We start from the raw sequence: 16,427 nt of genomic DNA, 5'->3' as shown, positions 1-16,427 counted from the left end.
ATAAAGCCCTCTACTTTTATATCAGATACAAATATAAACTTACTGTACAGTACACTGTTTCAACCAACAATATTGTTGAGTACAACAAGTTTCTGGCATCCTTCCTTCACACACATACTGGTTACTCACAGGTGTTCATATTTGTATCATTTACCTGTATTGATTTTATTCAGATGACTATTTTTCACTGTAAAATAACTAAGCAAAGTAACTGTCTGTAGGCCAACACTTCATTAATGCCAGATATAACTGCTGATTTTGCCTGTCACTCTCATGTCCAACTCTCTTGTATTTACTGCTCTGGCCCATACCTCTTGCATCAGACACTTACAATGCAATGTCCCAACTTTTCTCCCGTAGGTCTCAGTGAAAAGGTTAAATGTCACAGGAGATTGGAATCCAAATGTGGGCTGGATGATAAACATAACGGGATGAAAAATCTTTTTCATCAGGAAACTGTCATTTTCTTGTCATGACTTATTAGTTTTTTTGTGTAGTCAGGTCTGTAAAATGAAGGGATGTCAGTTTCTATGATCCATGATTAGTTTATCATTTAACTCTCATCATGAATAAAATTTCCCTGCATTACTCAGCTAAGAATTACATTTGAGGTGTGCTTTCAGTCAAGTGATTTTCCTTCTCACCTACTCAAACACACTTTTCAAGCTCTGCTTTCATCCTTTTTATGCATTTAATTGTGTAAATCATATTTTAAACATTTATCACGTATCACCACTAAAAATATTTTGTCTGTCTAATCTTAGCTAAAAAAAATCACTAGAATTTAGATAGTGAAGATTGCTGCTCTTTGCCTCAGACAATTCCTTGATCCAATCCAGAGGGCTGTACCTCTCTCAAATGGTCTAGGTGAGTGCAGTTGTTCAGACCATGGTTCTAGTGATGACAACCCCCATAAACCTAAAAGATCATCAAAGTTGGTGCTTCAAAAGTGTGAAGGGTATTATTTCAGTCCTGTCTGCTATTTTTAGGGCACCCCAAAGAGTCAATGTATGTAATTGAACGCCAGACTCAGACATTGTTGCCATGTGATTTTTGATGATAGACTGTCAAGCCTGTACTTAAATGTAACGATATGGTTAGCAATGTATTTTTGTTACTCAACCCACCCCAATGCACACAGAAGGGTTGGAAGCACAGGGTCAGCCGCTGTGCAGCACCCCTGGAGCAGATGGCAGCTAGGATATTCAATTCTCACCAGATTTGTACTGTCGGGCCTGTGATTCTACCTGGCAACCCTCCGCTTTCTGGCCTGTCTCTCTAACCCTTTAGGCTACCTGCCACCCCCAAGTAGGATCTGTTCTCTACTAGTCCTAATGTACACACAATAATACTGTATTTCCATAAGATATGCTTCACAGAAAGTGTATAAGAAGCTGTACCGATTGAATAGGAATCATCCGTATGTGATGTTACCTGTTCCCGCTGTAAAGCAGCATTATCTGTCTACATAGCTGCTATCTACAACCTAAAAGGGTCCCCATAGAACTGTTTTAAAGAACCTTTTTGGTTCCCGGTAGAACCCTTTTGGTTCCCGGTAGAACCCATTTGAGTTCCAGGTAGAACCCTTTACACAAAGGATTCTACATGGAACCCAAAAGAGTTCTACCTGGAACCAAAAAGGGTTCTCTTATGGGGACAGATGATTAACCCTTTTGGAACCCTTTTTTCTAAGAGTGTATGGCTACTGTAATGAAAGGTCTACCTGTAAGCTTAGGCAACAATGTGCTCAATTATATCCGCATCACTATACAACAAAACATATGTTTCTTTGCAACATCTCTTGGAATACTTATAATGCAGAGATTTTCAGATTATCTTCAGAGAATTTAGAGAATCATCAGTTTCTCTCTGGTGATAGAATGAGCTCTGTATAGTCACCCTTATTTGTGCGCCAGGAATGTTTACCTCAACCACCTGTCCATGTTGTGTATTGATCGGTTCAGGTGGTATACCTGGCTCAAGCCCCCTGACCCTCGACACACCTAGGTCGCATTCCACTGCTTAGACGTTGTCAGATCTTACAACGCCTGTATAGGTATGTTACCTATCAGATAACCACATCAATCTGTCAGTCGATGACACAGTCAATGAAGTGGCTGGCACGCAGCAACCATTGGTTGATGCATGCAACGTCTGAGCAGTGGAACGCGACCCTAGTGTTGTGTACAAGCATTTTGCTACATCCGCAATAACATCTGCTAAATATGTGTATGTGACCAATAACATTTGATTTGATGTGTTTTGTAAGTGTTGGTCATTCCTGAAATGAGGAAAATGGGAATCCACTTTGAGGTACAGTATATCCCTGGTCTGTTTATAATGTTGGGAATCCTGCATTCTTTTAGTTTAGCAGACAAACACATTCTATTAGTGAAGTAAAGCACAGGGGGAGGTGAGAATGAAATGCACAGTCCATTTAACATGTCAGTGTGTCTGTCTGGACCCAGAGCAATAATCTTTGGCTAGTTCTCATGACAGACTGTTAACATACTGTAGCTGACCAGCCTGCACGCAAGTTTAGGTTCTGGGTTCCGAGATTAATCTTTCGCTGTGTTTAAATGTATTTCTTAGTATCCAAGCAGCAGAAAAAGCAGAACATATGTTATTTTGCACCCACGCACTTCATTGTTATTGCAGGTGTAGCAAAATTCTGGTGGTGTAGCTAAATGCTTCTCAAGTCATGGCCAAAAGTTTTGAGAATGACACAAATATTAATTTCCACAAAGTTTGCTGCTTCAGTGTCTTTAGATATTTTTGTCAGATGTTACTATGGAATACTGAAGTATAATTACAAGCATTTCGGAAATGTGTCAAAGGCTTTTATTGACAATTACATGAAGTTGATGCAAAGAGTCAATATTTGCAGTGTTGACCCTTCTTTTTCAATACCTCTGCAATCTGCCCTGGCATGCTGTCAATTAACTTCTGGGCCACATCCTGACTGATGGCAGCCCATTCTTGCATAATCAATGCTTGGAGTTTGTCAGAATTTGTGGGTTTTTGTTTGTCCACCCGCCTCTTGAGGATTGACCACAAGTTCTCAATGGGATTAAGGTCTGGGGAGTTTCCTGGCCATGGACCCAAAATATCAATGTTTTGTTCCCTGAGCCACTTAGTTATCACTTTTGCCTTATGGCAAGGTGCTCCATCATGCTGGAAAAGGCATTGTTCGTCACCAAACTGTTCCTGTATGGTTGGGAGAAGTTGCTCTTGGAGGATGTGTTGGTACCATTCTTTATTCATGGCTGTGTTCTTAGGCAAAATTGTGAGCCCACTCCCTTGGCTGAGAAGCAACCCCACACATGAAGGGTCTCAGGATGCTTTACTGTTGGCATGACACAGGACTGATGGTAGCGCTCACCTTGTCTTCTCCGGACAAGCTTTTTTCCGGATGCCCCAAACAATCGGAAAGGGGATTCATCACAGAAAATGATGCAGTCCAATCCCTGTACCTTTTGCAGAATATCAGTCTGTCCCTGATGTTTTTCCAGGAGAGAAGTGGCTTCTTTGTTGCCCTTCTTGACACCAGGCCATCGTCCAAAAGTCTTCACCTCACTGTGAGTGCAGATGCACTCACACTTGCCTGCTGCCATTCCTGAGCAAGCCCTGTACTGGTGGTGCCCCGATCCTGCAGCTGAATCAACTTCAGGAGACGGTCCTGGCGCTTGCTGGACTTTCATGGGCGCCCTGAAGCCTTCTTCACAACAATTGAACCGCTCTCCTTGAAGTTCTTGATGATCCGATAAATGGTTGATTTAGGTGCAATCTTACTGGCAGCAATATCCTTGCCTGTGAAGCCCTTTTTGTGCAAAGCAATGATGACGGCACGTGTTTCCTTGCAGGTAACCTTGGTTGACAGAGAAAGAACAATGATTCCAAGCACCACCCTCCTTTTGAAGCTTCCAGTCTGTTATTCGAACTCAATCAGCATGACAGAGTGATCTCCAGCCTTGTCCTCGTCAACACTCAAACCTGTGTTAACGAGAGAATCACTGACATGATGTCAGCTGGTCCTTTTGTGGCAGGGCTGAAATGCAGTGGAAATGTTTTTTGGGGATTCAGTTAATTTGCATGGCAAAGAGGGACTTTGCAATTAATTGCAATTCATCTGATCACTCTTCATAACATTCTGGAGTAAATGCAAATTGCCATCATACAAACTGAGGCAGCAGACTTTGTGAAAATTAATATTTGTGTCATTCTCAAAACTTTTGGCCACGACTGTACCCAACACGAGGGTCGCGTTCCACTTGAATAGCTGACAATTGGTGAAAGAAACTGAAACAGGTTGATACCATTGATGATTTATTGTCATGAACCACAAACTCAAAGACAGGTGTCACTTCTGTTCCCCTTTCCATCCCCTTCCTTTCCTGAGTGTAATCAGCAGAGGAATTTTTGGGTTCCAGGTAGAAGCCTTTTTGGGTTCCAGGTAGAAGCCTTTTTGGGTTCCAGGTAGACGCCTTTTTGGTTTCCAGGTAGAAGCCTTTTTGGTTTCCAGGTAGAAGCCTTTTGGGTTCCATGTAGAAGCCTCTGTGGAAAGGGTTCTACATTGAACCTAAAAAGGTTTCTACCTGGAACCAAATGGGTTCTACATGGAACAAAAAAGGGTTCTACCTGGAACCAAAAATGTTTCTCCAATGGGGACAGTCAAAGAACCCTTTAAGGTTCTAGATAGCACCTTTTTTTCTAAGAGTATAGGAGTCTCCACAAAATCATGAAATTCCTCGTACACTTTCAACACAACACTTTCTCTCACCCCTTTGTCAGCTCCTCAAAGGAAGTGTTTTAACGCTGGTGTTCATGCTGTAACGTGTCTGTTGTCGGTTGGTAGTAAAGCCAGTATGCTCACTACAAAAGGTTGACCGAGGCTGTAAAACCCACTGATGAATAGAACAGCCCAGGTGAATGGTGAGAGGAGTGAGATCCCCACCATGCAGCCCTCTACATTACATAGACCTGGGTATCTAAAACACTTAGTAATTACATTGTACCAAGAGGGTAACTACATCAAGTATTCCTGTAACTCTATAATAAGCTACGTAGCAATACTTGACAGGGAGCACACCAACTATTTTTCTCAGGCAGGGAGCTTGTTCATGATTGTCAACTCTAATGACCATTCTCAGCTCACCTCTTCAAACTCCTGTATGTCATTGAACCTACCCATTGTAAAGCAACTATTATTCTGTTTTATGAATTGGAATAGTATGGAATAGTAAGGTCACTTTTGGCTTAGTTGAACATAAAACCACCTGTCTCCCTCTGGATGTTTCTGTCCTCTCCTTCCTGTGCTCTGTGAGTCAGGACTTAGGCCCTCTATGACCTCCCAGCTAACATGGGCCCTCAACATCACCACATCTCCTTTGTGTTCATGGAGGGAAACGACACTCGTTAGAGTGCCAGTGCCTGTATTAACAAAGTGTCTCAGAGTAGGAGTGCTGACCTCGTATCAGGTCCTCCCTGCCCGTGTCATCTTATTCATTATGATCTGAAAGAATATACTGACCCTAGAGCAGCACTCCTACTGTGAAATGCTTTGTGAATACAGGGCCAGGAGTCCAGGGACGTCCCTTATCAAGCCTCCAACTCTTCATGCTGTGATGTAAGATATGCTTGATCACATGTAATGGAGAGGCCATTGGGGTGAGGTGTGACTGCCTTTTGACACAGATTGTCAAACTGTTTAAAACATGGCAGGTGCATGGAGGCTCCATATCGTGCCTTTATGGGGCCACCCTCTGACACTCCTCTCTCTCACCTCATTTTATTTCCTCCCCCCCTCCCTCTCTTTACCACTGTCTCTTCCCCCTCTCCCCCGTTTCCCTCTCTCTCTCTCGCTCCCCCTCTTCCAGGAGACTACTGTGAAGTGAATCTCTGCCATAACGGAGGGACGTGTGTGACCGGGGTGGGGGAGGACCCATTCATCTGTATCTGTGCTGATGCTTTTACTGGAGACACCTGCCACCTCAATGAGACTGGTAAGGAGGAGTAGAGCTAGCCAAATATGGTCAAGACAGGTCAATGAGACTGGTAAGGAGGAGTAAAGCTAGGCAAATATGGTCAAGACAGGTCAATGAGACTGGTAAGGAGGAGTAGAGCTAGCCAAATGTCGTCAAGGCAGGTCAATGAGACTGGTAAGGAGGAGTAGAGCTTGCCAAATATGGTCAAGACAGGTCAATGAGACTGGTAAGGAGGAGTAGAGCTAGCCAAATGTCGTCAAGGCAGGTCAATGAGACTGGTAAGGAGGAGTAGAGCTTGCCAAATATGGTCAAGACAGGTCATTGAGACTGGTAAGAAGGAGTAAAGCTAGGCAAATGTCGTCAAGGCAGGTCAATGAGACTGGTAAGGAGGAGTAGAGCTAGCCAAATGTGGTCAAGGCAGGTCAATGAGACTGGTAAGGAGGAGTAGAGCTAGCCAAATATGGTCAAGACAGGTCAATGAGACTGGTAAGAAGGAGTAAAGCTAGGCAAATATGGTCAAGGCAGGCGGACGTATTTACAAAGCTTTGAGTTTCAAATGGGACAATTCAATATACTCAGTATACTGAGATTTTGGTCTTATCACTTCATTTTTAGAAGCAAAGCTAATTTCTTTGACTGGCACCCAGGCGCTGGCTTCCATTTCTGTTCTTTAAATCAAATCAAAATCAAATCAAATGTATTTATATAGCCCTTCTTACATAAGCTGATATCACAAAGTGCTGTACAGAAACCCAGCCTAAAACCCCAAACAGCAAGCAATGCAGGTGTAGAAGCACGGTGGCTAGGAAAAACTCCCTAGAAAGGCCAAAACCTAGGAAGAAACCTAGAGAGGAACCAGGCTATGAGGGGTGGCCAGTCCTCTTCTGGCTGTGCCGGGTGGAGATTATAACAGCACATGGCCTAGATGTTCAAATGTTCATAAATTACCAGCATTGTCAAATAATAATAATCATAGTAGTTGTCGAGGGTGCAACAAGTCAGTAACACAAAACCTGACTGTCTTTCATTAATTAAACCTGACTGTTTTTCATTAAATAAAGCATATTCTCGATTTTTTTCCTGGAGCTTGTCCCGTCTTTATAATTGGTCAATCCTCCCTTAGGTCCCTGCATTCCCAACCCCTGCAGGAATGATGGGTCGTGTGAGGTCATCACTCCGACCAGACGAGGAGACGTGTTCAGCGAGTACGTGTGTAAATGCCAGCCTGGCTTCGAGGGTGTGCACTGCCAGATCAGTAAGTTCCTTACTTGTGACTGTACCTGTCCTGTCCTAATTCGCCCTGCCGACCCGGGCTTTCCTTCCTTCAAGTAATCCCAGATCTGAATTGGTTGGTTGGATTGGTGAAAGTAATAGGGAAGTAGTCGAACATGGCCAACATGTCTGTGCTACTCAGCGTTTCCCCTAGATTGTTGTCTTAAGATACATTTTTAAATTGAAAACAATTAATGCCAAATTGTTTAAGGTGAGGAGAACCAGAGCTTGGCTTGGGTAGGATCCACTACCCCAATCCTAACTTCCACCATTCCGGTCAAAACAACAAACTGACAGACTGAATGGTGTGTCATGGCAGGTCGTGTTGAGGTATTATTAACATTAATGGGTGTAAAAGTTGGAAACGCCTGAGACATTTTCCACTCTGTGAATGAGTGTAAGAAAGCATTGTGGTGAGCTCATGATTCATGAAAGACTTTCATTCAGCTCATTGGAGAGCTGTTAGCTAATGAGGAAATGGCAACCCACCCAAGTCTCTTAGAGTTAAAAAGCGCTTTTCAGCCATTTTGACTAAATGCAGCATGACTGGGTGAATCGTGGATATGAATCTCCTTTCAATCTCCTGCTTGGAAGGCATAAGATGTTCAGTGTGATCTCAGCTTTTGAAGAAGTTGTGATTTAGCTCTTTAACCTTCACTGGGGGTCCAATCTGGCCCTTACTTTTTAAAATAAATGTTAAATATGTGAGTAGTACAGAAAAGACATTACCTTTCAGTCATTAGCAGACACTCATATCCAAAGGGGCTTTTTGTAAGTGCTTACATGGAGCAGAATGGATTAAAAACAACTGTATTATCCACATGATATGGAAATGTCTTTTTGGCTTCACACTATGACGTAACATTAAAGGGGCAATCTGTGTTAAATACATCCATCTTTAGACTTTTAAAATGAATTAAACATGCCCATTTCCCATGAGTTTAGATCAACTGGCGTACCCTATTAGAACCCCAAATATATAAACTTGTTGTACTCCTTTGTTTGTAAACAAATGAATTGCAGCCAAAAACTGTATAGCCTAAAAACATGGTTAAAACTATCATTTTGAGATCATGTATGGACAGTCCTTGTATCCATAGCTCTGTCCATGAATTAGAAATATGTTGATTTCTCCAGCCCCTTCCCTCAGCTGTTAACCAAAACAGCAGCTGGGTGTCTTTGTTATTGTTTTCAATTTGTAAGTCGCTCTGGATAAGAGCGTCTGCTAAATGACTTAAATGTAATGTAAATGTAAATTGTATTGAAACTGCAGATTGCCCCTTTAAAAACAGTGATGTCGTTATGATGACATTTACAACATTTATTTGGATAACAAAAACCTAAGAATGAGTGTTCTAAACCCTTCTATGGTGAGGAGAGGTAACTGCCTGCAGTGCATCCCAGGGACACACCCAGGATGTGGTGAAGCGTGGGCTGCTGATGGATGGGCTTTAAATACTGTGTGTGTGTGTGTGTGTGTGTGTGTGAAAGAGAGAGAGAACACTGACTGGCCAGAACAATGCATTCTGAAAGTATTGGATCCTGTTTGAATACATTTAACATTACATTTAAGTCATTTAGCAGATGCTCTTATCCAGAGCGACTTACAAATTGGATAGTTTCCATCCTTCCTCAGAGGAATCACTGATCCAACCAAATTGGATAAGTAACAGGCAACAGCATAGGTTCCACCACATACCTTTCACCTATCGACACTGTAAAACATTCAAGAAATCTATGTAGCTTAAATATCCACATTTGCTGGACTTAACATGTGTAAATTGTTGAGCTGACATGGAATACTCTACTAACCTACTAATTTCTGCTCAGTGTGAGTCGAATTTGAAAAACAACTTACCTATTTGTGCTGCAAAGGAAACTTTAATATTTGAGTAGTAATGCGTTATATTTCAGCCTCTAAAATATACAGTACCAGTCAAATGTGCCAAACACCTACTCCTTCCAGGGTTTTCCTTTATTTTTCCCATTTTCTACATTGCAGAATAATAGTGAAGACATCAAAACTATGAAATAACACATATGGAATCATTTACTAACCAAAAAAGTGTTAAACAAATCAAAATATATTTTATATTTGAGATGTTTCACTCTTTGCCTTGATAGCTTTGCACACTCTTGGCATTTTCTCAACCAGCTTCGTGAGGTAATCACGTGGAATGCATTTCAATTAACAGGTGTGCCTTGTTAAAGTTAATTTGTGGAATTTCTTTCCTTCTTAATGCATTTGAGCAAATCAGTTGTGCTGTGACAAGGTAGGGTTGGTATACAGAAGATAGTCCTATTTGGTAAAAGACCAAGTCCATATTATGGCAAGAACAGCTCAAATAAGCAAAGAGAAATGACAGTCCATCATTACTTTAAGACATGAAGGTCAGTCAATCTGGACATTTTCAGAACTCTGAAAGTTTCCTCAAGTTCTTTGATAAAACTGGCTCTCATGAGGACCACCACAGGAAAGGAAGACCTCTGCTACAGAGAATAAGTTCATTAGAGTAAACTGCACCTCAGATTGCAGTGCAAGTAAATGCTTCACAGAGTTCAAGTAACAGATACATCTCAACAACTGTTCAATGGAGACTGTGAGAATCAGGCCTTCATGGCCTTATTGCTGCAAAGAAACCACTGCTAAAGGACACCAATAAGAAGAAGAGACTTGCTTGGGCCAAGAAACACGAGCAATGGACATTAGACCGGTGGAAATCTGTCCTTTGGTCTTTTGGTTCCAAATCAAATCAAATTTATTTATATAGCCCTTCGTACATCAGCTGAAATCTCAAAGTGCTGTACAGAAACCCAGCCTAAAACCCCAAACAGCAAGCAATGCATGTGAAAGAAGCACGGTGGCTGGGAAAAACTCCCTAGGAAAAACTCCTGAGAAAGGCCAAAAACCTAGGAAGAAACCTAGAGAGGAACCAGGCTATGAGGGGTGGCCAGTCCTCTTCTGGCTGTGCCGGGTGGATATTATAACAGAACATGGTCAAGATGTTAAAATGTTCGTAAATGACCAGCATGGTCAAATAATAATAATCATAGTAGTTGTCGAGGGTGCAACAAGCACGTCCGGTGAACAGGTCAGGGTTCCGTAGCCGCAGGCAGAACAGTTGAAACTGGAGCAGCAGCATGGCAGGTGGACTGGGGACAGCAAGGAGCCATCATGCCAGGTAGTCCTGAGGCATGGTCCTAGGGCTCAGGTCCTCCGAGAGAAAGAAAGAAAGAAAGAGAGAATTAGAGAGAGCATATTTAAATTCACACAGGACACCGAATAAGACAAGAGAATACTCCAGATGTAACAGACTGACCCTAGCCCCCCGACACAAACTACTGCAGCATAAATACTGGAGGCTGAGACAGGAGGGATCAGAAGACACTGTGGCCCCATCCGATGATACCCCCGGACAGGGCCAAACAGGCAGGATATAACCCCACCCCCTTTGCCAAAGCACAGCCCCCACACCACTAGAGGGATATCTACAACCACCAACTTACCGTCCGAAGACAAGGCCGAGTATAGCCCACAAAGATCTCCGCCACGGCACAACCCAAGGGGGGGGGCGCCAACCCAGACAGGAAGACCACGTCAGTGGCTCAACCTACTCAAGTGACGCACCCCTCCCATGGACGGCATGGAAGAACACCAGTAAGTCAGTGACTCAGCCCCTGTAAAAGGGTTAGAGGCAGAGAATCCCAGTGGGAAGAGGGGAACCGACAAGCAGAGACAGCAAGGGCGGTTCGTTGCTCCAGCCTTTCCGTTCACCTTCACACTCCTGGGCCAGACTATACTTAATCATAGGACCTACTGAAGAGATAAGTCTTCAGTAAAGACTTAAAGGTTGAGACTGAGTCTGCGTCTCTCACATGGGTAGGCAGACCATTCCATAAAAATGGAGCTCTATAGGAGAAAGCCCTACCTCCAGCCGTTTGCTTAGAAATTCTAGGGACAATTAGGAGGCCTGCGTCTTGTGACCGTAGCGTACGTGTAGGTATGTACGGCAGGACCAAATCGGAAAGATAGGTAGGAGCAAGCCCATGTAATGCTTTGTAGGTTAGCAGTAAAACCTTGAAATCAGCCCTTGCCTTAACAGGAAGCCAGTGTAGGGAGGCTAGCACTGGAGTAATATGATCAAATTTTTTGGTTCTAGTCAGGATTCTAGCAGCCGTATTTAGCACTAACTGAAGTTTGTTTAGTGCTTTATCCGGGAAGCCGGAAAGTAGAGCATTGCAGTAGTCGAGCCTAGAAGTAACAAAAGCATGGATTAATTTTTCTGCGTCATTTTTGGACAGAAAGTTTCTGATTTTTGCAATGTTACGTAGATGGAAAAAAGCTGTCCTTGAAGCAGTCTTGATATGTTCTTCAAAAGAGAGATCAGGGTCCAGAGTAACGCCGAGGTCCTTCACAGTTTTATTTGAGACGACTGTACAACCATCCAGATTAATTGTCAGATTCAACAGAAGATCTCTTTGTTTCTTGGGACCTAGGACAAGCATCTCTGTTTTGTCCGAGTTTAAAAGTAGAACATTTGCAGCCATCCACTTCCTTATGTCTGAAACACAGGCTTCTAGCGAGGGCAATTTTGGGGCTTCACCATGTTTCATTGAAATGTACAGCTGTGTGTCATCCGCATAGCAGTGAAATTTAACATTATGTTTTCGAATGACATCCCCAAGAGGTAAAATATATAGTGAAAACAATAGTGGTCCTAGAACGGAACCTTGAGGAACACCGAAATTTACAATTGATTTGTCAGAGGACGAACCATTCACAGAGACAAACTGATATCTTTCCGACAGATAAGATCTAAACCAGGCCAGAACTTGTCCATGTAGACCAATTTGGGTTTCCAATCTCTCCAAAAGAATGTGGTGATCGATGGTATCAAAAGCGGCACTAAGATCTAGGAGCATGAGGACAGATGCAGAGCCTCGGTCTGACGTCATTAAAAGGTCATTTACCACCTTCACAAGTGCAGTCTCAGTGCTATGATGGGGTCTAAAACCAGACTGAAGCGTTTCGTATACATTGTTTGTCTTCAGGAAGGCAGTGAGTTGCTGCGCAACAACTTTTTCTAAAATTTTTGAGAGGAATGGAAGATTCGATATAGGCCGATAGTTTTTTATAATTTCTGGGTCAAGATTCGGCTTTTTCAAGAGAGGCTTTATTACTGCCACTTTTAGTGAGCTTGGTACACATCCGGTGGATAGAGAGACGTTTCTTATGTTCAACATAGGAGGGCCAAGCACAGGAAGCAGCTCTTTCAGTAGTTTAGTTGGAATAGGGTCCAGTATGCAGCTTGAGGGTTTGGAGGCCATGATTATTTTCATCATTGTGTCAAGAGATATAGTACTAAAACACTTTAGTATCTCCCTTGATCCTAGGTCCTGGCAGAGTTGTGCAGACTCAGGACAATGGAGCCCTGGAGGAATACCCAGATTTAAAGAGGAGTCCGTAATTTGCTTTCTAATGATCATGATCTTTTCCTCAAAGAAGTTCATAAATTTATTACTGCTGAAGTGAAAGCCATCCTCCATTTGCGAATGCTGCTTTTTAGTTAGCTTTGCGACAGTGTCAAAAAGAAATTTCGGATTGTTCTTATTTTCCTCAATTAAGTTGGAAAAATAGGATGATTGTGCAGCAGTGAGGGCTCTTCGGTACTGTCTTTCCAAGCTAGTCGGAAGACTTCCAGTTTAGTGTGGCGCCATTTCCGTTCCAATTTTCTGGAAGCTTGCTTCAGAGCTCGTGTATTTTCTGTATACCAGGGAGCTAGTTTCTTATGACAGATGTTTTTAATTTTTAGGGGTGCAACTGCATCTAGGGTATTGCGCAAGGTTAAATTGAGTTCCTCGGTTAGGTGGTCAACCGATTCTTGTCCTCTGACGTCCTTGGGTAGGCAGAGGGAGTCTGGAAGGGCATCAAGGAATCTTTGGGTTGTCTGAGAATTTATAGCACGACTTTTAATCTTCCTTGGTTGGGGTCTGAGCAGATTATTTGTTGCAATTGTAAACGCAATAAAATGGTGGTCCGATAATCCAGGATTATGAGGAAAAACATTAAGATCCACAACATTTATTCCATGGGACAAAACTAGGTCCAGAGTATGACTGTGGCAGTGAGTAGGTCCAGAGACATGTTGGACAAAACCCACTGAGTCGATGATGGCTCCGAAAGCCTTTTGGAGTGGGTCTGTGGACTTTTCCATGTGAATGTTAAAGTCACCAAAAATTAGAATATTATCTGCTATGACTACAAGATCCGATAGGAATTCAGGGAACTCAGTAAGGAACACTGCATATGGCCCAGGAGGCCTGTAAACAGTAGCTATAAAAAGTGATTGAGTAGGCTGCATAGATTTCATGACTAGAAGCTCAAAAGACGAAAACGTCATTGTTTTTTTTTTTGTAAATTGAAATTTGCTATCGTAAATGTTAGCAACACCTCCGCCTTTGCCGGATGCACGGGGGGTATGGTCACTAGTGTAACCAGGGGGTGAGGCCTCATTTAACACAGTAAATTCATCAGGCTTAAGCCATGTTTCAGTCAGGCCAATCACATCAAGATTATGATCAGTGATTAGTTCATTGACTATAACTGCCTTGGAAGTGAGGGATCTAACATTAAGTAACCCAATTTTGAGATGTGAAGTATCACAATCTCTTTCAATAATGGCAGGAATGGAGGAGGTCTTTATACTAGTAAGATTACTGAAGCGAACACCGCCATTTTTAATTTTGCCCAACCTAGATCGAGGCACAGACACGGTCTCAATGGGGAAAGCTGAGCTGACTACGCTAACTGTGCTAGTGGCAGACTCCACTAAGCTGGCAGGCTGGCTAACAGCCTGCTGCCTGGCCTGCACCCTATTTCATTGTGGAGCTAGAGGAGTTAGAGCCCTGTCTATGTTCGTAGATAAGATGAGAGCACCCCTCCAGCTAGGATGGAGTCCGTCACTCCTCAGCAGGCCAGGCTTGGTCCTGTTTGTGGGTGAATCCCAGAAAGAGGGCCAGTTATCTACAAATTCTATCTTTTGGGAGGGGCAGAAAACAGTTTTCATCCAGCGATTGAGTTGTGAGACTCTGCTGTAGAGCTCATCACTCCCCCTAACTGGGATGGGGCCAGAGACAATTAATCGATGCCGACACATCTTTCTAGCTGATTTACATGCTGAAGCTATGTTGCGCTTGGTGACCTCTGACTGTTTCATCCTAACATCGTTGGTGCCGACGTGGATAACAATATCTCTATACTCTCTACACTCGCCAGTTTTAGCTTTAGCCAGCACCGTCTTTAGATTAGCCTTAACGTCGGTAGCCCTGCCCCCTGGTAAACAGTGTATGATCGCTGGATGATTAGTTTTAAGTCTAATACTGCGGGTAATGGAGTCGCCAATGACTAGGGTTTTCAATTTGTCAGAGCTAATGGTGGGAGCCGTCGGCGTCTCAGACCCCACAGCGGGAGGAGCAGAGACCAGAGAAGTCTCGGCCTCCGACTCGCTTAACGGGGAGAACCGGTTGAAAGTTTCTGTCGGCTGAATAAGCGACACCGGTTGAGCATTCCTACAGCGTTTCCCTCCAGACGCCATGAGAAAGATGTCCGGCTGCGGGGACCGTGCGAGGGGGTTTATACTAACGTTACTATCTGTACTTGCTGGTGGCACAGACGCTGTTTCATCCTTTCCTACACTGAAATTACCCTTGCCTAACGATTGCGTCTGAAGCTGGGCTTGCAGCACAGCTATCCTTGCCGTAAGGCGATCGTTCTCCTGTATATTATGAGTACAACGACTGCAATTAGAAGGCATCATGTTAATGTTACTTAGCTTCGGCTGTTTGAAGTCCTGACGAACCATGTCCAGATAAAACCTCCGGGGTAGGAAAGTTGAATGAAAAAAAAAAAAAAGTTGAGTGAGGGAAAAAGTAAAAATATACGGTAATGAAAAAGTAAAAACCGTCAGGTAGCAAAGTAAAAACGGAAAAATATACGGAAAAAGTAAAAATATACGGTAATGAAAAAGTAAAAACCGTCAGGTAGCAAAGTAAAAACGGCAACAAAAACGCACAGCAGCGTAAACAAGTCTGCAAGTTGTGATGGATGATCTCCGCATGTGTGGTTCTCACCGTGAAGCATGGAGGTGTGGTGGTGCTTTGCTGGTGACACTGTCTGTGATTTATTTAGAATTCAAGGCACACTTAACCAGCATGGCTTCCACAGCGATACCCCATCCCATCTGGTTTGCGCTTAGTGGGACTATCATTTGTTTTTCAACAGGACAATGACCCAAAACACACCTCCAGGCTGTGTAATGGCTATTTGACCAAGAAGGAGAGTGATGGAGTGACCTGTTCTCCACAATCAGCCGACCTCAACCCAATTGAGATGGTTTGGGATGAGTAGGACCGCAGAGTGAAGGAAAAGCAGCCAACAAGTGGTCAGCGTACTGTGTGTTGGAACTCCTTCAAGACTGTTGAAAAAGCATTCCAGGTGAAGCTGGTTGAGAGAATGCCAAGAGTGTGCAAAGCTGTCATCAAGGCAAAGGGTGGCTACTTCGAAGAATCTAAAATATAGAATATATTTTGATTTGTTTAAGTTTTTTTGTTTATGACATGATTCCATATATGTTATTTCATAGTTTTGATGTCTTCACTATTATTTTACAACGTAGAAAATAGTAAAAATAAAGAAAAACCCTTGAATGAGTAGGTGTGTCCAAACTTTTGACTGGTACTGTATGTAATAATGATAAACTGGTCCCTGACAAAAAAATGTAATAACATCAAATGGAACTTGCAAAAGAAATTGACTCACGTTGAGCATAAATTATTGGGTTAATGGGGTATACAATGTCAGCTTAACAATTTCCCAATTTTAACTTCAGCCATCTTGGATATTTATGTTCAATTGACTTTTTCTAAGTTGCATGTTTTGTGTGTACAGGCTTCTACCAGGTTTTCTGTAATACCCCCCTAGTCAGCCAGGAACTCTCCCTCTGAGGCACCTTTACAGCAATTAGCCATAGTCCACTCTAATCTCAGAAGGCTTTAGCAGAGCAAGGAGAGCGCTGCCAGTCCTGCTCTCTACACAGTAGGCCTAGCTATTGAGAGCCTCAGTGCTAGTTGGGTCAGTAGTTGCCATCTCATTAAAACAAACTGATATTCATG

The 16,427-nt window shown here is 42.9% G+C and overlaps 1 protein-coding gene across 2 annotated transcripts in view; it reads left to right on the top strand.

Annotated features, from left to right (window-relative positions):
* Nucleotides 1-16,427, top strand: part of LOC115166937 (lactadherin-like) — a 28,770-nt gene that overhangs the window by 668 nt on the left and 11,675 nt on the right. For both annotated transcript variants that reach the window (XM_029720889.1, XM_029720888.1), the window contains exons 2-3: nt 5,877-6,002; nt 7,108-7,239. In XM_029720889.1, the coding sequence (XP_029576749.1) occupies nt 5,877-6,002; nt 7,108-7,239 (258 nt within the window). The remainder of the gene's footprint in view (nt 1-5,876; nt 6,003-7,107; nt 7,240-16,427) is intronic.

The sequence above is a fragment of the Salmo trutta genome, chromosome 29 (assembly GCF_901001165.1).
Source record: "Salmo trutta chromosome 29, fSalTru1.1, whole genome shotgun sequence".
Taxonomy (NCBI): domain Eukaryota; kingdom Metazoa; phylum Chordata; class Actinopteri; order Salmoniformes; family Salmonidae; genus Salmo; species Salmo trutta.
Note: the sequence above shows the minus strand (reverse complement) of the source record. Positions and strands in the feature narration are given on the sequence as shown.